The 21,633-nt window shown below is 39.6% G+C and overlaps 1 protein-coding gene and 1 long non-coding RNA gene across 4 annotated transcripts in view; one reads left to right on the top strand and one right to left on the bottom strand.

Moving 5' to 3' along the window:
* Positions 1-14,030, top strand: part of WNT7B (Wnt family member 7B) — a 92,032-nt gene extending 78,002 nt beyond the window's left edge. For all 3 annotated transcript variants that reach the window (XM_009678730.2, XM_068952203.1, XM_009678731.2), the window contains exon 4: positions 10,741-14,030. In XM_009678730.2, coding sequence (XP_009677025.1) covers positions 10,741-11,220 — 480 coding nt within the window. In that variant the 3' untranslated portion in view covers positions 11,221-14,030. The remainder of the gene's footprint in view (positions 1-10,740) is intronic.
* Positions 1-21,319, bottom strand: part of LOC104146623 (uncharacterized) — a 101,416-nt gene extending 80,097 nt beyond the window's left edge. Inside the window, exons 1-4 of the long non-coding RNA XR_011142514.1 lie at positions 20,513-21,319; positions 8,560-8,760; positions 7,667-7,722; positions 5,885-6,028 (exon numbers count right to left, since the gene is read on the bottom strand). This is a non-coding gene — a long non-coding RNA (uncharacterized lncRNA). The remainder of the gene's footprint in view (positions 1-5,884; positions 6,029-7,666; positions 7,723-8,559; positions 8,761-20,512) is intronic.
* Positions 21,320-21,633: the final 314 nt, after the last annotated feature.

Genomic DNA, 21,633 nt, shown 5'->3' with positions numbered 1-21,633 from the left:
ATCAAATACATACTTCACAGCAAACGCACAATTGTCCACTTCTCACTGGAGGGGTACAAACTGCTGCATGATAAGTGTCGCTTCGGAAGAAGGAAAAATTTCATGTCTACAGCCACAACTGAGTTGCTTGCAATTGAAACAATAAACATAATGGAGCTATGCCGATTTATGTCCCTTGAATAACTATCCTCACAGCTCTCAAAGCTTGCCCTTTAAAAAGTAAAATAAATCCTTCTACACCCCAGCCTCAGAAGAGATTTTACTGATCTCCTTCAAAGTGTTTTTAGCCAGGTGAAAAAAAAAGCGCGGCTTCTACCAACTGGTGTGCATATATTGTGTGGTAGGAGACTCCAGTATGCTACTCCTCCCCATGCAGCCCCCAAAGGCAGACTGATATTTTCTTCTCTAAAACAGTCTGTGTTTTTGTTCTACACCAAGCACTAGTTGTTGAGGTCAACCTCAGAGACGGCTGAATTGATGGTGGCAGACGCAGTACAATCATCTTACAGTCTGTATTTTGGAGAACACAGCAAAACTTCCAGGGGATTGCAGTCAGTCGTGCACTGAAACTGAGAGTTTTATACGGGCAGTTATCCACTGGCGTGAAAGGAATACATAAATTCAAAGTGATGAAAGAGAGCAAATATGGTGCGTAACCTAAGCAAATATGGTGCAATAACCTAAGTGAAGAGACAGGGTTCAGATGTGAGGGAAGCAACTGACTCTGGAGAGCACAATAGAAAGCATCCTTAAGAGTGGTGCTCTCTTTTTCCCCAAAACTGCTCTGTCAGGTGGGTAAGAGCACCTAATACAGGAGCATTGCTGCATGGAAGACTTGTCCCAGGCTTGATCAGCTCCCTTAGTCGAGATGTTTCACCTTGGCATCATGCATCGTGTTTGGAAGCAAAACCAGAAGCAAGCCACATGTTAAACTTGCAACGGAGCACTTAGTGGACGGATTAGCACTTGCTAAGATGGATTATGATCCCTACTGAAACTGGCAACCTCTTGTGGTACTGTGGACTCACCTAGAGATGATACACATCCCATTTTGAACATGTTACAGTCTATATGTAAAAGAGGGCCAGAGGAGCAAAAGCGGATGCATAGATGGAGAACAGTGAAGTCCCTTGCCCAAAGGCAGAAAGCAGATCAGTATCTGAGCTAGGCACTGATCCCAGGTCCCCCAGTTCTAAACACAGTCTGGTAACCACCAGACCACACTGCTGATTCTTATTAAGCAAATTATATTTTTACTGTTCATCAGAATTTCATAAACAGGGGGATATACGTAAACCAAAGTGGTGTGTATTTGTATAAATATTTCTGGCAGCAGTATTCATGCAAATGCATTTATCTTAACATTTTTAAGAACTTCGTTTTCTGCAAATGTTCTTGCAAAAGCAAATGATATCACTCACATTAATATTTTTGAGATATGAAGAAAAAGGCTTGTAAATACTGACAAAACAGGCTTCTCCCCCAAATACAGTTCTTTACACTTGGCATTTTGGAATACACCCACTTTTTTGTTATTAGGATATTTCAGTAATCATTTATACCCCTATATTTTCGTTATAGTCATTAACGCATCATATCATTTTGACCGAAACGGTTTGACGAAATTCCCTTTTTTAAAGTACAACCCGTCAAGTCCTGAGGAATATGATCATATAAAAGATGATTTGAGGGTCATGTCTAGAAATAATGTTGGTGTTATGATGTTATGACACACATTTCCAACGAAATAAATATGCAGAGTTGTAGAGCATATTATACTTGGTGATTTTGGTTCATCTGAGATTATCTGGTATTTGCATAAATTAGATATTCTGAATTTGAGGATTGATTGAAACTTAAAGTCAGAGCAAAACGCTGCAAACATGGGTACACTGTGTTTGTTTTCCGGGTTGGAACTTTATGAAGCTACAGAGTTTTAAGCAATCTCAACCCGAAATCACAAGTCTCTTTTAAGAATCTAGATGAACTTTAAACTTCCTACTGTCATCTGATATTTGATAGCTTTGGGGAGCCTAGGTAAGCTTGGATTAGATTGTGAACGTAAAACAAAATCTGAAATGAGGGGCTTTGCTTATATGCAGATGTCATTCTAACATATTCTATATGGTCCTTGTTCACACTCAAGCCAGAAATAACTGCATTTATGGCTGCACAATTGCTTAAGTGTAACACTGAATTTACATTTTTCTCTTTTCCTCTTCCAAAATCTCAACACAACCTTAGGGTGGGACTGACAAGACAGTAAACAAAACACATGCTTTTGTCGGTTCCTACAGAGAGAACCTACAATGAGAACGGTTCTGTCAGTCATTAATATGTTCCTTAGTTACAGTCCAATCTTACCAAAATTGGCATTGAGGGAAAAAAAAAACCCACAACAACTTGAATATGAACTTTAGTCAATTCATCAAGGTCTTATATTCCACAGGACTTCCGCTACGTAAAAAAAACCATTTACATCTATAATACTAAAGCTTGCCAGCCCTTATTCAGTCCCTGATCACATTGAACTGACTTTTTCAGTTGGGTAAGATAAACAATAGATAGTCCATAAATTTACTATTTTTATTTTAGCCTTCGCTTTAAATCTCAAAGCTGCCTAATACAGAAACATGAGGAATGAAAGGATGCAGAAAGCCCCCAGCACCACCTAAAGTTATTTCCAACTTGCTCTGAAGTCAGTGGAAGGTCCTCAATGACTTCATTAGACTGTTATCAGGTGTCGAGAAAACCATTACCAGAAGCATTATGCAGGAGTCTGGTCAGCGTTTTCAACCCTAAGGCAATTATTTGGATACAGCATTAAACCACTACAAGGAAAGCTTCATGGACTGTGGCAGAAACGTTGCCTGCACTCAGCCTCTCCCAATGCCCGTCCTAGAATTGCCACTTCTCCTCTCAGATATGCCTAGGACTCAGAAACATTTGTAACTATAGCAGAGACTGCAATGTTTTGCTATCATAGGGATGTTCTCAAAAGCTGGCCTGCTGGTATTTCACTGTTGTTAAAAATAGAGTACTGAGGAATTTCTTTTTGAGGAAAAAACAGCATGCTGTATAAATAATTACAAAAACATTGGAAAATAGATGAGGGGGAATATAGTTTTGGAGGCTGTTTAATTTGATTCTGGAGCAGGGATGCTCCGCACAACGTTCTAATAAAGTACCTCCTTGAAAAAAGAACAGATAGTTAGCCTTTTCAGGGAATTTCTGGTGACTGTGGAAACACCAAATCCCCTAATTGCTCTGCATTGCATTTCTAAGACTTCCTAAGTTTGCAAAGTTTCTAATACCATTGCAATGAATAGCACCAATGATAAAATAACAAACTTGTCATCAGTGCCATTTGGAAGAAATAAAGGCTCAGGGACTCCTGGTGACATGAGGTGCTACCGATGGAAGATTTATGCTTTGCAACAAAACAGCGCCACGCTGTGTGAGAGAGTGAGGTACCTAACTGCACCATCATTTTTTAAATGTCTGCTATGATTCAGAAGGGAAAGTACAAATATGGTAAACTAAGCCTCCCCCCCCCCACCCCGCCCCATGGAGGACTAGCCTAAGTCTAATGCAAATGTTATTGTGAAAAGGGGAAAGAATGGTTTGTTGCAAATCTGAAGGGTTATAAAGAGAGCTGTGGGCAAAACTTTGATAGAGCAATGAAAAATTAAATACCAACAAACCCAAGTAAGCTTTGATGCTGTTTTATGAGACAGCTTTCCACCATGTATTTTTAGCAACAAGTATCTTTATTCTGGGATAAGTGAACTTAGAAAGAGTAACATCTGGGAACGTATGCCATTAATCTTAACTTTTTGTTGAAAGCTTCAAAACAATGACCTGCTCCCATGGGAAATCTCAATTAGAGAAACAGGGTTTTTGTTTGTTTGTTTGTTTGTAAGGGGGGAAACTAAAAGAACAAGCTGACAAATTGGTAGCAGATCACAGCTTTTATCAAAAAGAAGAGAATAAATGTTTCCAACAGTTTATCAATCAATTAGCCTCTTAACTATAGACAATGCCTGTGGTTATGCAGAGAAAAAGCTGGCCTGTTTTTTTCTCTTCCAGAAACACACCCATAACACCGACTGCCAGAAACTCAGCCTGGTACCATCCCAATATTTATTCCTTTGTTATGTCAATGGGTTTTTCTTGTTGTTTTTTTGGAATGCCTGGAAGATGACAACATCTTATTTTACATTTGAAACAATAAGAGTGTGGGGACAAAAAAATTTTCAGACTCTCTTTAAATGAGATTATTCAATTACTTGGGATAACATTTCCATCTAAGACATGACTAGTTCTCACAGTTCCTGGCGCCACAGAACTGTGGTACTGGGAAGGGTTTTTGCTGACATGCTCTGGTGGTAGAACAGCTAATGAGGTGATTTGTTGGTCACCATTCATTTTTTTAAATACATATATATATACACACACACACACACACACGCATGTGTGCATACATATATATATATTTATAGTGTGTGTACATAATTATATATATTTATTTTTATATGTTGTCTGTGTGTGCATAAAACATGTAAGGAAATGTTAGCTCAGTTCACCCCAAGTGAAATATTTAAATTTAAAAGCTCACTTCTGCAAGATGCTCACCTAGCGGGAGATACAGGTTAGACATAATCCCCCAAAAGAAAGTCTGGATGAAATGCACCAAAGCTGCAGTGGAGGCTGAATTGCAGTTTCAAAGTGAAAGCTAAATGATTTCACTTAGCTTGGAAATGTTCTTCAAAATGTGACTTTGGCTCCTAAGACATTTCAGTGATTTAAAGAATGTAACTTTCCAGGTTTTATAGCCCTGGTCCCATCATTTGCTGAAAGTTTCATTCTGTAAATAGAAATGAACTATTTCACTGCACATCCATTGTGAAAATACTCATGAAAGAAAAACGATAGTTGTGCTTGATGGCATGCTTTCTGCTTTCCCACTTAAATTGATCTGCAGACAGATATAAATCCAGCTTCAAAAAGTTTAGTGTTACAGCTTGGGTGGGTTAGATGGATAGCTAATGCTTATCCATATGTCCTGCGTATGCAAGCTTTGGCTCAAAATCTCATGAGGATAGTTCTCCTGCTTCCAGTTGGGCTGGATTTAGTAGCCTATTTTTTTTCTTCCAGAAACACACCCTTAACATTGACTGCCAGAAGCTACATCTGGTACTATCCCAACATTTTGGACATTTTGCTTGAAAATTAGAGGGGGAAAATAGCCAAATATTTTAGAACTTGCTAAACGGTCTAGAATAAAAATTCTAGAAATGGGCATGCCCATGCATACCATGCAATGTCTGCAGGACACACATAACATTCATATAGCAAAATATTACTGCACAACCCCTCCCCCCCCCCCCCCCCAAGCTTGACATCTCTATATTGCTTGACCCTATAAAAACAACATGAAATATTTTCATCCCTTTAAGATGATATTTAAAATTTTATCTGCAAGCTTTACCGCAAGTTCCATAGAAAAGATAGTGAAATATTGCAGTCACACTTGAGTTTGGGATGATTTAAAGGGTGCTTCTCAAGATTTTTGCTTTTGACATTTCACTGAAAAAATGAAGTTCAGAAAGTTTTGATCCAATGCAGCAATTTATTGCTTAAAGTTAATTCCAATCTTTAGAAACTATTTCCTCTCTAATAAAGTAGGAAAGAGGTGTTCTGGGTAAGGCTTTATAGCCCATCCTCCTAACAGTAATGACCTTTATCTGATGGGCAGCAGGTCCCAAAATCCCAGGCTTATTTTCCTGGTAGCCAAGAAGAGAATTTGGGTGAAGAGAGAAATGGGCCTTCTTCAGTATTTTACATGCATTCAGCGGGGATACTGTGGAAGTGGGTGCCTTACCTCGAAAGGTAGGAAAAGGGCAGGAGGAGTTGAATGCAGGCTCCTCAGTACTGCTGAAGTCTGGCCTGTCACGGGGGAAAGCAGTCTTGCCTTGTGGCTAGCTCCAGTCCTGCTGCACAGCAGTGGCTCCACACTCCTTTAGAGCTAAACAGTAAGAAAAACAGGGGTGTAACATGAGAGAAGTAAACACAGTAAGTCAGTGCCTCATCTCCTACCCTGCAAAATATAAATACTGTTTTGATGCTAGATGGCATGGCTTCTGCCTGGAACATGCAAGAGAAAAATATGTAGCTGAAGCACCCGTATTCCTCTCTTGCTGGCTCTGTGCCTGGCTCACAGTGTCAGCCTTTCCTGCACAGGGCTGGGTACAAGCCAATGAGATGTGACATGAGAGTCCTCTATTTTGGGTTCTCTGCTATCCTATTAATGAGGATATTTTAAGGATATTTGTATTAGAGGATTAGCATTACATTCTACTAATATTAGAACCTCTATTTATTTGAGCTAAAAAAACAAAACAAAACCCAATTTTGTTTCCCAGATGAGTCCTTAAGATCTGCATTTTGACAGCAGTGCTGGACCCCAAGCTACACTGACACTAAAGTTAGACAGTGCCCATGTATAATCGATAAAACAGAGGCTCTCATGGCCACAGCTGCTAGGGCATCAAAGGCAATGATGATATCCTAACACCAGAATCCCTCTCTCTTGATACTGGTATTCCTCAAGGCAAAAGTTGATCGCTACCATATTTGATGGGGGAGAACTCCTAAAGTTTTCTATTTCTTTTTGATACTGCAGTCAAAAAGTAATATGGATTCTGTTACATTCAACATCTGGTCCAAAAATGTGCATTTCCACTAAGGAAAACACAAACCAGAAAAGTCAAGCCAAAACAAACACACATAAAATGTTACTATTGTTTTTGCATATTTTATCCAGATAGGATTTTTAATAAGTGCAGAAACTGTATCTGATGTTATGCAGTGGGGTCTAGATATGAAACTTTTAAAATGAATTTCTTTTCATGCATATCATTCTGTCTTATTCAGTCTTTGCGAGGTTTTTCTACTTAACCGGCAGCGGACAACCCTCAAATTGCATTTTCAGTGTATGATTTATATAGGTATAAAAATATGTGGAATAAAAAAGTTTGAACATTGTATTTCACAATTCATTTAACAAAGCAGCAGTAGTAGTTAGAAAATTTTACTTGGCAAGATCATACTGGAGTGGGAGTGGGCCTGTATGTGGAAAACGGACCTAAAGAATGTTCCTACCATTAGTCTGAGGCAGCACAGTCCAGTGATGGGAATTCGCTTTGGGAAGTAGATCTTGCTGTAAACTATTCAAGATTAGATATGAGGCACTGACATATGACAAATGAAACTGCTGAAAGAGTGGGTCATACGAGCTAATGATTTTCAATCTTTAATCAGGTACCTAACTCAGCAAAATATATTAGATTTGAGTAAATAAGTACCTTTAAGCTCAGGGTCAAAGCTTTGACAGGAATTTTGCTGAGGAAAACTAAGCTGGAGGGACTTTTAGGAAGGAAATGTTAGTTACTCTTCAGTCATACCATTAAGCGTACAGGGTCAAATTCTACCATCTCGGCCAGGCTGATTGGCCTCTCATTTGCAAGGAGGAAGCTCCCTGAAATACTCAAGCAATAAGGTGCTGCTTACCATATAAATGGTAAGCTACAAAAGAGTAGCACAGCATGAGTAGCATATATTCAGGGATCTCCGCACAATACCTCATTGGGCTTCACAGACATACCTCCGAGAAAGCTGGAGGGCACCAGCTTGTCAGCAAAAAGAAACGTTCAGCAGCATCTGTGGGGAAAGAGAAAACATCTTTCTCTGAATCTGCTTAGTTTGGGCCTTCTGTTCCCTGACCTCCAAGTTTTTGGGCAAAATTTTATACCCACAGCTGACTGTGGGCACACAAATTATAGCATTTAGGTACTTAACTACCTGATGATTGGGCCTGCACTCAGTGTTGTAACCCCAAGCATTCCAAAATCATGAGAGAAGGCTCAAAAAAACAACAAAAAAAAACCTGTGAGATTGGCTTCACTATCATGAATTAATACATTTTGAATTCTTCAGGGTTTTTTGAGCCTATAGGGCTTGCATTTTTAACTTTTTCCACAATCATAAGTGTTAGGAACGTTTCAAAGCATACAGTAAAGAAATCAGATTTCTGTATCTATACAATAAAATGAGCCATGAAACAGGACTTTCAGAAAAGAAAAGAAAAAAATCAATCAAGACAGGATAAATTGCTGGAGACTGTACTACAGTGTGTATCAGGCTGTGCATAATGACAGCATCTCAACCAAATACATCACACACACACAAACACATATCTGCACGTGCATATATAAATATACATATATAAAGATATCAGCTAGGACACCACAACGGGTAATACTTTTGTTTTCAGGAACAACGCAACCTTCTGTAGCAGAAGGGAAGCACATCAACGAGAGATACTGAGGCTCCTTGGAACAATGTCCAGGGTGTTGAGCCCACACAAGAATTAAGGAGTCTTGCAAGCTTCACCTCTTCCTACTCGTGGAGCAAGTTACCGACTTGGCCCTTTCCATCTAAAAAATAGACATTACAACCCCATCCAGAACCTGACAAAACACACACTAAACCACAAACCTGCTCTTCACCACGACTTCTTACTTGGGGAGAAGAAGAACTCAGATCAGGAGTGACAGGATTGGTCCCATTGCTAAGGCTTTCCTGGAAGTCCTCGGATCCTGTGGTGCTCTACGGTGAAGGTGTAGAGATGGTTGCCTCTATCCACTTCTTGCTATAACTTTTGCTGCAGCTGCATGTTGGCTAGCGGTTGAAAGAGAGCTGTAGAAATAGGCTAGTTTAGGAAACCACACTTCAGAATTATCAAGCAATGCTTATCAGCATTTTTGTAAGCATACATGCACATCTAAACACCAATAGATTATTTTCACATAAATTTGTGGAAAAGGAGTGGAATCTTGTTTGGAGGTCTTTGAAAAATCACATCCTCATGCACAGGCACAAAGTAGAGACAGAAGAACCTTGAAAGACCCCAGAATATTTTATAAAACCTCCCACTACTCATGGCCGGTGAAACGCTGCTGCCTCTGCGGCTCAACGCGGCAAGTATTCTGCCTTTTCTTTTTTTTCCATAGGGAATTCAGAGATGACATGGTTCTTTAGAGAGCAGTGGCCTTACCAGCATCCACAGAAAACAGCTCATAGCCCCCTCGATTTGCTTTTTAGAGTAGCTGCAGCTATAAGTGTGCCTTCCCTAAGCCAGTAAACCTTGGGAATCACCTGTTTCTGCCTCTGAACACCAAAACGCTAGCTTCATCTTGACCCAGTGACAGCCTGCAGGTCCAAAAAGTCTAAGGTATTTTTGAACTGGATGCTCAGCTGTCTTATACTTGCTACTGTATGTTGGCAACGGAGAACCAAAACTAAATATTCCCTTTAATACTGAAACCCCAGAAATTTGGGAAAAAACAAAACATACAATTTAAGTGAAACTCAAACAACTCAGGAGGGTGCCCTCTATTTGCAGGGATAACCAAAGCTGTACAGCTTTTATTTTAAGGCCAGATTCTTAAGCAGTAAGCATTTTTTACTTCCCTTCTACTTCATTATGCCATTGTACTCAGATTTCTGCCCTTTTATCCCTTGCCCATTTCAGTCATGTTCTGGGATTTGCAACGAAACCACTACAGGAGATGGCCTGCAGCATCAGTAATGCTTCAAGACAAGCTCGGTGGCTCATATTTCTTTGTTAGCATCCCGTTGCAAAGGAGAAAGATCAATCTGCTTTGTTCTTCGGCCTTGCTTTTCACAAGCTAACAATGACCGCGGGTGCAATGGTGGTCAGGCTTAAGTGGGAGTGCAAGGGCAGAAAACTCGAGAGTAGCTTCTGTGAGGCAATTTCCCCCTCCACCTCCCATGAGAAGTAAGAGGCATCTGCCAGCACTCCCCCCGGCTGCACGCCAGCGCGAGGAAGGGAGCCGCGTGCCAGCTGCGGCGCAGCTGAGGTGCAGAAGAGGCTGAAGCTAGGACACAGCAGCTGAGCTCCCGCCAGCGCTCAGATCCCTCCTAGGGCTCATCTGACACTACAGTAACCTTTTGTGGTGGCAAAACTGCTACTGAGCCCTGAAATAGGTCTGCCATGGGACCGAGTCTTTAGGCATTACTGCAGCAGTGGATTTTATTTCCTCTATTGTTGCACCATCAGGGCCCTGGTGCAAAAAATATATGGCTGTGCATTTGCTTGATATTGGGCCAGACACTGCAAAAAGTCCTGCTTTTAAAGGCGGTAGCATGCCCTGTGGGTTGAACAGTTAATAGGTGTGCTGCTACTGCCACACAATATACATGAAAATTAATGCTGGCAAAAATATTTTAAACATTAATTGAACATTATTTAAAGGAATTAAGGTTAAATATTCTGGGTTTTTTTAACCTTATTTTTTTCCATTTTCAAAATAAAGGTGCTTTGAAATTTTTTTTTACCTCACTGGAGTCCCATGAATAACTCTATGTTTCTAAAAACATATCTTCAGAAATTTAAGTAAATCTTTTCCATTATTTGAAAACTGAATGCAAATATTTTCTTACAGAATGACAAAACACTGCCTTTCTGACAAAGCATCCTGTAAAACAACATGCGTCATGTCCATTATGGTAGGAAGCAAGAATATTTGTAAGCACGCATTTGAAAAATTTCAACCAGCGTTAATGAATGTTGACATGAACTAACAGATTGAGATTTAGGCACTCTTGCAATGTCTTTTTTGTCCAGTAACAATATGCAAATGTCTGTACATGTAGGTCCTCGAGGAGAGAATGAAACTGGAATGCAAGTGTCACGGAGTTTCAGGTTCCTGCACAACTAAGACCTGCTGGACCACACTTCCTAAATTCAGAGAGATTGGATATATTTTGAAAGAGAAATACAATGCTGCAGTGCAAGTGGAGGTGGTACGAGCCAGCAGACTAAGACAGCCAACTTTCCTGAAGATTAAGCAGATTAAGAGTTATCAGAAACCAATGGAAACAGATTTAGTGTATATTGAAAAGTCACCCAACTACTGTGAGGAAGATGCTTCCACAGGCAGTGTTGGTACCCAGGGACGGCTCTGTAACCGTACATCTCCCAACGCAGACGGGTGCGACATGATGTGCTGCGGAAGAGGTTATAACACACACCAGTACACCAAAGTGTGGCAATGCAATTGCAAATTCCACTGGTGCTGCTTTGTGAAGTGCAACACATGTAGCGAGCGGACAGAGGTGTTCACCTGCAAATAACGGCATCGTGTTTCAATGAACAGAACAAATCGCCACAAGTGAAGAAAGTGGAGTACAACAAACAACTACAGCATCATTTTGCACATCGAATATTCTTCGGGAAAAAAAAAAAAAGCAACCAATCCCTCCCCACTACTTACACTTCTAAGGATGGTGCATTTTGGCTGGCTGGCTGCTGTAACTGCTTTGGAAATAAGGGCAACAGGATTAAGGTGACGTTGACAACCAGGCGAAACTATTTCTCTCATTTGGGTGTTGCAGAGTTCTCCTAGTCAGCGTTTAAGTTATACAAATCAGAAAAGCTGAGTGCATTGCAGCTCCCATGAAATTTAAAAGAAAAGACACTCTCATACTTTACAACAACAACAAACACCAAGCCTGTGCAAATAAAGACTTTTTTAAGGAAGTGAAATCTTCATTGACTACAACACAGCAGTCTCGCTGCAAAAACCTGAATTTCTAAGAAAGCAGGTAGAGAGAAAAATACAACTGATAGGAAGACAAAATCTGGGGCGGAAATACTCCACTATCAGTTTGAAAAAATAAAGTTCACAAAATTACATCAGCTGCCAGTGACACTGGAACTCTTTGAATGAACATTAAAAATAATTATTTATGTTTTTAATAGTATCAAAAAATTCTAAGCACTAACGGGTAGCTATGTCTTAATTCTGTACTAAATGTAAACTTATTGGAACTCTGACTTTATGATTTTTGTATTTGGTTCTCCCTAAGTTCTTCAATGCTACTGATCTGTTGTCACTCCACTATTAGAGAGTTCAATTACTGTAGGCCTTAAGCAATTATCAGAACTGAGCAAAAAAGATCATGCAAAACTGTGGTTACAAATGCTTGATAAAGACTCTTCCTGCTTGCCTCCTGAATAAGAATGACTCTTTTAGATTCAGGCTCAAGGCATGGCACACCTACCCTCAGCTCACTGTGGGGAGTTTTAGGACACAAAGACGTGCTTCGACAAATCTCAAAGGCTTTGCTTTGCAGTCAAATGCACTGGCAGGATCTTCCAAGCATTACATTTCCCCTTTGACAGTTAAAGCTCATTAATTATTACCAAGAGCCTGAACTGAGAAGGTGATAAAAATACGGTAGCTGAACTCTAGGTTGCTGCACCCTATGAGCTGCGATGGCTTCATGAGCAGAAGCAAGCTAAAATTTGGGGTAGTTTGTGTCACCATTATTCTAAGGCTGGCCGTAACATACCCACCAGTAAATACATGAATATTGAGAAAGAAGTCAAATTTTTACACCAGCGTGCAATTCTAATTCACATACATTTTCCCTATGAGAGATTAAAAAAAAAAAACCTCCAACATTTTACTACTGTAAAATCTAGCGCTTTTAACCCCAAGAGCCAGATATACTCACTTACAATACAACACATTTGTAAACAACACATTTGAAAACTTCCATTAAAAATTTCCTCATGTCTGCATATCTGCATATCTAGATTTGTTTCATTTTATTACTTTTAATAAGACACAGCCACGAGGCCTCCCTATGTGATGCGGGAGCACTTGCCACACCACAAAGCGCTCTTGGGGCAAGGAGGTGGTGGAGCTACAGCTCCACCACTTCCCACGCTGAGCATGTGAATAATCTAGGATAACCTGCCTAATTTCTGGGCCTGTATTATCAAAAGTAACTAACGATGTGGGGACCTTGGTTGGAACGCTCATGAGGACCTGCCTTTCTGACTGCAAGCACTTACCCTCCGAAAATCAGACCCCCTTAATGAGTCTCCCACGGAGCAACCCCAAATCAAAGCACTCATTTCTTTGTTTTTGCTGCTGGTTTCTAAATATCAGCTAGAGGTTCAAACTCAGCCTTGGTGTGAATGAGTGCAACTCCACAGAAATCAACAGTGCCCCCCTAAAATGCTAGAGTCACTCCACAAAATTTCAAGTTCCCTGGATTTATGGGTATTGTTGTTGACTAATAGCGATATACTGTACTTTCACTTCATTCTTGACAGGAAGCAAACAAAGCTCCCAAGCACGGTAATGCACAGTCTTATGGTACTAGATACTGTAAATATATTAGAATAGTATTTGTTAAGTACAATTGAGGAATCCAATTAAGTTATATTATTGTATATCGTTTAAATGTCTATAGAGTATTTTAAGTTATTGTGAACTACACTGCGTTAAAAAAAGAAAAAAAGTTATATATTATAACATCAGCCACTCTGAGGTGGACCAAAGTGACACTTTCTTTAAAAACAAAAAACAAAGAAAACCTACACACCCCTGTTTCAAATAGCTGTCTCAGCTGTTCTTCATTGTAACAGTCCTACTATTGGACTAGCTGTAGTCTAGTCTATATTCTAGACTCTATTCTAGTCTAGAATAGAATGTTTCAGAGCATCATACAAACATTTTGCCCATGTGGGGGTGTAGCATTCAGAGAGGTACTATATGGCACAAAGCAGGGACTGATCACAGAAATGCATGGACTTTGACCTATGTCCCAAGAAAAAGCAGGTTAGGTCAGAAAACTCCATTACCACTATTGTACAGAAACTTAAAAAACAAAAAACAGGATATCCTTTTAACAAAGGTGTCTATGAACAGAAATAACTTACAAACAACTTTATTAAAAAAAAAAAAAAAAAAAGAAAAAGTAGTTTGGTGTCAAAGAACTGACGACAGGTTTGAATGCCACCAGCAACACAGCATGGTTTAACCATACTTAGCCATGACAAAGCTCAAAACACTGTATGTTATTAAAGAACATAAGAGCAAAGATCAATTTGTTTACTATGTTAATGTTTTATGACAAGCAGAAAACAAAGGATGAAATGTGTTTCTATTAAAACTTAATTTTTTCCCCTTACAGCCCCCTTTTCTTTTGTTTGTTATTTATTTAAAAAAAAGAAAAAAGGTAACAGTGCCTTATGCAAAGGTCATTTGTGTACAGCCTTCTTGGGAGGAGAAATGATATACAATCTCCAAGTCTACAGCAGCTCTTACGTTTGCAAGAAACAGTAACGGGAGGTCCTGCACTAGATATCAAACTCCAAAATCATCAGCCTTCACCAGGGATACAGCGAAACTCCTACTTGTGACAATCTTGATACTACCAGAGACTTCTGTTGGCTCAAACGAGAACAGAAATGAGAAATTTCTATCTTTTTTGATAGAAATCTGGCAATAGGCTCCAAAATGGCTCTCTGTCGTGCACCTCACACTGAACAGAAAGGGAAGAAGCGTATGGGAGAGGCCTGAAGGCCCTGACTGAACAGGGCCCTGACTGAACAGGATGCTTCAGCACTCACGTATGCTCCCGTTAATTCAAGCAAGTTACAGACACATCTAAACACCTAGCTGAATTGGGACCTAAAAGATCTTATACCTTTTACTTCGGTCAGTATAGTAGCAATCATCTCCTTGATACTGAGAACATTATCTTCCTACATGAAATCTAAAGAAAATGCACAGCCTTTGTTATATTTGCTCCTCAGGGCAGATATCCAGCTATAGATAAAGGTATAGCCAAATTCCACGTGAACTAAATCCAGAGTAACTTCATTAAAATGAACTGAGTTGCCCTGGGTTTATACCAGTATAAGTATGCACAGAATTTTACCCACAGATGCCAAAGAAAACACTGCACCTTCTTTCTAATTACATCATGGGAAACTTGTTAATAGAGCTGCAGGAAGTTTTTATAGCAAATGGCAATATCACAGTCATTTCTACCATGACATCTGGAAAGTCAATGAATCTCATCATAAGGTTTGCAAATCTTTTAACAAATCTAAAGCATGCTGGGAGTAGGTCACTAATGTTTCAAACACGTATTTCCACAGATTTCCTTCTTCGTTTATTTAAGCTTAAAAACCAAAAGCAATGTTAAACGTAACGAATCAAGACCTTCCCTTATACCAGCTTTCCCACATGAATAACTTGATATGCCTTTCACTATTGAAAGAAAGGGTATCTCTCTCCCACTTCTTGTGAACAAAACCTTAGGGCTCACCAGACAACACTTTCTGTAAAGCTAGGGATAATTTGCATTCGTGGCAGTTGTCATAACTGGCTGGAATGACTGCTCATTTCCTTCCCAAGCTGCAAGAGATATTGTTGCAGTGACAGTTCCCACAGCAAAGGCAGTACAGTAGAGAGTACAGTAAAGACCCAACAGCCTTTTCTCAGAGTGACAGCACCAACGAGAGGCAGGCTATATACAAATAAAACTCTATCTAAGGAAAAACACCGAAGGGGAAAAGCAGAGAAAGTTGTAAGCAATTTCAGTTTGCGATACTGGCTTTGTAAGAAACCTCCTGCAGCTGGAAGAGATCACATCGTATGCTGAACTTCACACACCAACTTTCTTCCCTTTAAATTCCAAGTCCCCGCCTGCATCTCTGCAAATTCCGAATAATTTGTGGGAAAATAAGTACGCACGAAGGTTGGCAAATATTCTCCTTTCAGTGTTTTTACTGCTGTCAGGAAGTTGTAGGGGTCACTTTCTGACAAATAAGACAGTGTTTCAAATTTAAAATTTGCATTTCACTTTTTAAATGAAGATCTATTTTTCCCTGCACATTCCTCCAGTACAGAGATAGATGCTCTAAAAAAATTGTTTGATGGAGGGTAAAGATAATATATGGCATTCCACAGAATACTGAAGCAGAAGAAATAATACTGCTGTAAATTTAAGAGCTTTAGTTGTGTTTTTTTTTTTTTTTTAGTGAGAGCAATATACTAAATATTACGTATAGGACAGTCCTTTTCATAACTTGGTACTCCAAAGGGTCCTAAAAATGCTAATAATAAAATTTACTTTTGGTTCTTATTCTCACTGTAAATGGACCTTAAGATAAAGGAGGAATCCAGCTTTAGGGCATTTAAACTTGTGCATCGATATTAAAGCCAATTAAAATATTACTTTTATAGGTGATCCCAACCAAATGCCACCACACTAGATATTGGAAATGCTTGCATCTAAAGCCAGCTGTGTGATTATCCTCTGCACTCATTTGCCCAGCAATTCAGGGAAAACCAGAATTTTAGATCCACATTCTATAATTGCATTCATACAGCTAAAAGGAATTCCCAAGGAGATTACAAGATTTTGACCTTATTGTTTAATTCCAGTGGCTGAGAATGAAAAGAAGCATTCCCTAAATCTTTGGGTAAAGGGAAACCCAAAGGCATTTTGAAGACTATTCACACCACTCAACTTAAAAGGCTGGCTAAGCGAGCTGACAGTCTCCCTGGACTCCCTCCATAATAGTGAGAGCAAAGTTGCTCCAGGGGAGGAGTTAGTTCAGCCTTCTGTTCTGACAGACCCTATCCTTCGCCTTCTTAAACCAAGAAAAACCCTAGGGAGACAAGCTAGCTAATTTATTGGTTCAAATTAAGCACCAAAAATTGTGTTGTGTGAATGAACTCTCATTTCCCCCTCTATTGTTTGCCTCGACTGCTCTCGGGCACTAATTATATTTTCCGTGCCTTTTTTTTTTGCATGAGCTTTATTATCTTACAAGTTATGGAACAGATACTGTGTTACGTCAGTAACGCTGGCTTTGCCTTCCTTTTTTTACTGTTACACTGTTCTCATCCCTTCCACCTGATCTCTCATTTCAGATATGCATGAACTATTTCCCCACAGAAATGATTTCAAAGGTGACTCTAAAAGCTAGATCAGTATCCAATGCTTTGATGAGGCCAATTCTTATAAGGCAGTTTGCTTACCATTTTGATTTCCTGTTAAGAATTGTGCCGTGTGGATAACTTTAATCCAAGGGCTGAACATTTATTGGCGTTATGGTACTTGTTCTGAACGATCCTAGCAGGCATGCGTTGTAACGCTTTCCTGCTTACTGTATCGGAGTATATCCATGCTGCTTTCTCTACTCTTAAGCACATCAGGCTATGCCGAAAGGCTCCCACAGCAGCTGCCTCCCAATTACCTGCATTGATTGCAGCCTGCCATTAGAGCTGAGTTCAGCCTACAGCTTAGACTTGTCATAATGACAGTGAAACTTAATTGTCACATATTGTTAGTAATGCTAGCCATCATGCAGAATACAGTTATGTGCCTCAACGCCTTTTTGCGTATTATAAGTATTTAGTATTATACCTTTTAAGGACAAAGAAATATATACATACCAGTACTTACAAAGGATTAGCCTACCCAGGGATAAGGAAAAAGGCACTTCTCAAACTGCAGTGTTTATCCCAAATGAGAAACCTAACGTACACACACATAATACATGGTATTTCCATACACACACATATAAGCATACATGGGTGTGTGTACGCGCATGCACACATGTGCATATTTGGAAAATACACATGGCAGAGATTCGGAGTAATTTCTGTAAGATCCTTCTTCAGTTTTTCATTTTTTAAACGAACTGCACTTTGTGGTCTCTGATTCAACTACAGGGATGCAAATTATACACATTCCCATGTAGATATGTCATCAGCATCACTGTAACGCCTGAGAGCACCACTTCCTTTTATTTGTGGGTCTTTTTGTTTGTAGATGTCAAGGAAAAGCAAGTAACTCATTCTGCAGTCAGAGAAAACGAAGACGAGAGAAGCTTGCGTGAAACTTCTCCCCCACTCACCTACTCAGGAGGAGGAGGAAGCGCAACTTAGTTCCAAATCGCTTGCCTAAGGCCCCAGCAAAAATTAACAGTTAGGGCTGCAACTCAGAGGTCCCGGTTTTCAGTCCTGGGCTCTGATTACCAGCCCTACCTGCTGTGGTTACTGGAATGCTGGAGCGCGTCAGTCGTGATGTACAGATATTGGCAAGCACATCACAACCCGTCTCCTTTATCTTTCTCTTTAAAAGATAAGCTACTTAATATTTCCCCTAGCTGGTATCAACAAACCTTGTGTCATGATATGCACTTACTTCGCACCCATGTTAACCTTTTGAGCAGATGCAGGCACTTCCAGTCAGAAAATCATCACCACTGTGTACATTTACAGTAATGAGTCAGATAAATGCTTTCTCTTTTTGAAAGGCTAGAAGCAATGCAGCAGGACAGGTTTGTCCACCCACTGCGTTTTGTTCCAGCAATTCTGGCACTGAGCTGCATCTGGTATCAAATAGTCTTAGGAAGCCACGATGCAAAGCTCAAACAGTAGGTTAATGTAAATATATAATGGTGTGGGAAAAAGTCTCTTGTTTGTTAACATTAGGGTGATACAGAGTGTCTGTTGTTCAGGACAAGGAGCCAGGGAGTTTTTGGGTTTTGCTCAGCAATGCTCTGTTGCCTTTTTTCATTGCACGGGTTGTTTTCTTCTCTGTATGCTTGTGCGTGTGCGTTAACGAACTTGGGAAGCATTTCACTAAGTCCATGAGTTAACAAACTTTTCATTTCATGAAAGGGGGGAGAAAAAAAAAAAAAAGATTAATAACCTCCTCAGTGGGAACCTAAGCAAGAAATACCTGGGGATGGCTCCCAGCAGCATGGTAAGAAAATATGTGCTTTGGAAATTTCTGCTGACTACCTAATCCAAACCACTCCTGAAGGAAGGAGCAAGAATGAGGAAGTCAGTCTGCGGTCACTAACTTCTCTGCCTGTGATATCCAGTACATAATTATTACAGGGCTACGGTTCAGCCAACTTTTGACAAATGAACTACCAAGAGTTTTCTCTGCATGTTTTCTATTCAAGTGTGCTTAGTCATAAATATTTCGCTCTAATGGCCTTTTCTTAGTCAAACAGAGCCACTCCTAAGCGTTAATAATACATTTTATTCTTACTATAAGCCTCTGGACAAGATTCTTTTATTCTGGTTGAGGTCTCTTTACAGAAGTCGAGTATCCTAGATTTTCTCCACCCACAATAATTTTGACTAATTATATCCCTAGCACTCTTCACCTCCAAACCCTTTGCAACATTACATATATTCTCTGCTGAAACATTTCCATGAAGTAGAAATGATCCCTCCGTTAACAGTAAAACTATCATCTCCATTTTATAACTGGAGAAGTAAAAACAAACGCACACAGACAGCAGGTTAGAGAACACAAGTTCCTCATTCCCAGAGCCTTTGCTCATACTCAGCTTCCCTGTTCTTAAGGTTCGTAAAGCGACAATTTCTAACTGCGTGTAACGATCCCACAAATTTATATCTAGAGCTATCATCATTTTACAGGTATCTCTAAATATCAACTTTTTAAAATGAAGGGCAGTACTCAACATATTTTTTTGCAAGCAGAGAATAGGAAGTCATATGCCCCTTTGAAGGCCACCCTAAGCATAACGAAGACTTAATAAGTTAGATGCTCTCTATTAGTGTTTGGACACGTTTTATAGTCTTTGACTTTGTATGAGCATCTCAATACGTATATGTAAAAAGCATCTAGCAAAAGTATGAGCACTATTTTTGTCCTCAGGAATTCCTCTTTTCTTTTTCTCCCTACCCATAATCCGCCCTCCCAGTAAAGAGAACAAAGGAAAATCAAATTTTTTGGAAAACCAGCCAAATGGGTGCTTTTCCAAGGACCTCCATTTGTTTTCCTTTAAAAACAGTACCCTCAGTTTTCTGTTTGAAACCTTTTCATTCAAGAGATGCCTCTTTTCCCTAGATGGGTACACTTGAGCTTCTTTCTCCACTTCAGCTTTTTAGTTCCACTCCCTCACAATCTGATGCCTGTTAAAATGTCTCTACTCAAGCTGAGAGAGATCCAAAAAGTACTTGTAATGGGTGTTGGCCACAGTCCTGAAAGCCTCTCTGCTGGCACTTCAGAGCAGTGAAGTGTTTGCCTGCTTCCCATCATCTCCAATTGAGAGAGGAGGGAACTGAACTTACCTTTCAACCATGGATGCCTGCAAGGTAAGCCCAATCGATTTAATGATTAATAAATCAAACTGGGCCTTGCTCAAATTCTTGACCGGAAACTTGCCAGAGGTGACAGGTGTCACCAAATTCTGCTTAAATTCTACATCCAGCAGGGACGGACTAGAGGATGCAATGAATGAAATGAGAAGGTTTTCTAAACCCTGCTTCAAAAGCGCGTAGATTTCTCTGACTGTCACTTTTGAAAACCTTACCCTAAATATTCCTTTCAGATTTTTAAAACTTCAAAACAGTTTTTGCTTAAAAACATTATATGTTAGTGTAATTCCCACATTCTCTTCTGTAACTCAGCTACAGATGACGACCTCTAACCATGAGATTTTCAGGATTAGCATCAAAAGAAAATGAACCATAGACCTCTCCCCCCACCACCCCTTAACAGAAGCACTATAAAGGGGGGAGGAACCCCACTCTATTTGTAAAAGTAGTTACATGAAACTTACAAAATTGAAACAACTGAAAAGATGAAGTCTGTGCAGAACAGTAATGACGACGCTGAACCTGCTCAGGATATAGTCACGACAGTTATGCAGCCAACAGGGTTGCACACATTCATCTGTTCCGTAACATATTCACAGATTTACCTTAGAAAAAGAGAAGAAGAAGAAAAGGCTGTTCAGGTGAGTGCATAAGAGGAGAGACACAGCATTATAAAGGATGGATTCCTTCTTGAAATGTCCTTTCCATACAATGTAGTTCTCAAATTCCAGACCATGACACTCAAGTTTCATAGCTCCTCTCCAGTACCCATGTCTAAACAGCCAAACCAATTGCCTGGGATGAGCAGAGACACATGTCAGAGAAAATTCGGGCGGGGGGGTGCGGGACGGGGGACACAACCCTGTCAGAGTTTCAGAGAAAAAAAATTTTTTCTGGCTAAAAAATGATTAATCAAGACCAAAATAAGGTTGAGTTGGGATAAATCTTACGAACTGAAAAAAACTAGCAATTTCTGACATCATAAAAATGGAAGACTTGCAAATGAGAAAATATTTGAGATTAGGCTTCCTCTCTATTTTTCCTTTTCTGTTTAATGTTTATTTTAACTATTTCTTTTTAATAAGTTTAAGCTAAAAGTTCAAAAAAGGAAGAGGAACAAGATAAACAAATATTCCACAATTGTTACAATGAAATACGTTGACTGGTCCAAATCAGGCCCTATCCTAGATTCAGAAATCCTAGAATTATGGACTTTCATGCCCACTTGGAAAGAGCATGGCTTTCAGGACTCTTTAAGAGGTGCATGTGTATGCGCGCGCATGAGAGAGAAAGACGGGAAAATCATTTTACTCACAGTTTAAGAAATCTTTCTGAATATCAAAGAGATTCCTTATTCTTTCTCACCCACCTATTTTGGAACAAATCTGATCACATGATATTTGTACAGTTTTGTATTTCAGATCCTAAAGACAATCCCTCTCAGATATATAAACATATGTTATCAAATATCTTTCTTCCAATTTCAGGCACCCAAACCAAATACATCTGGAACACAGAGTCACCTTAGAGTCACCTTCATCTTGGAGAGAGAGAGAGAGAGAGAGATATGTAAAGTCAAAACATA

The sequence above is a fragment of the Struthio camelus genome, chromosome 1 (genome assembly GCF_040807025.1).
Source record: "Struthio camelus isolate bStrCam1 chromosome 1, bStrCam1.hap1, whole genome shotgun sequence".
In the NCBI taxonomy this organism is placed as follows: Eukaryota; Metazoa; Chordata; class Aves; order Struthioniformes; family Struthionidae; genus Struthio; species Struthio camelus.
The sequence above is the reverse complement of the archived record's forward strand: the minus strand, read 5'-3'. Positions and strand labels throughout refer to the sequence as shown.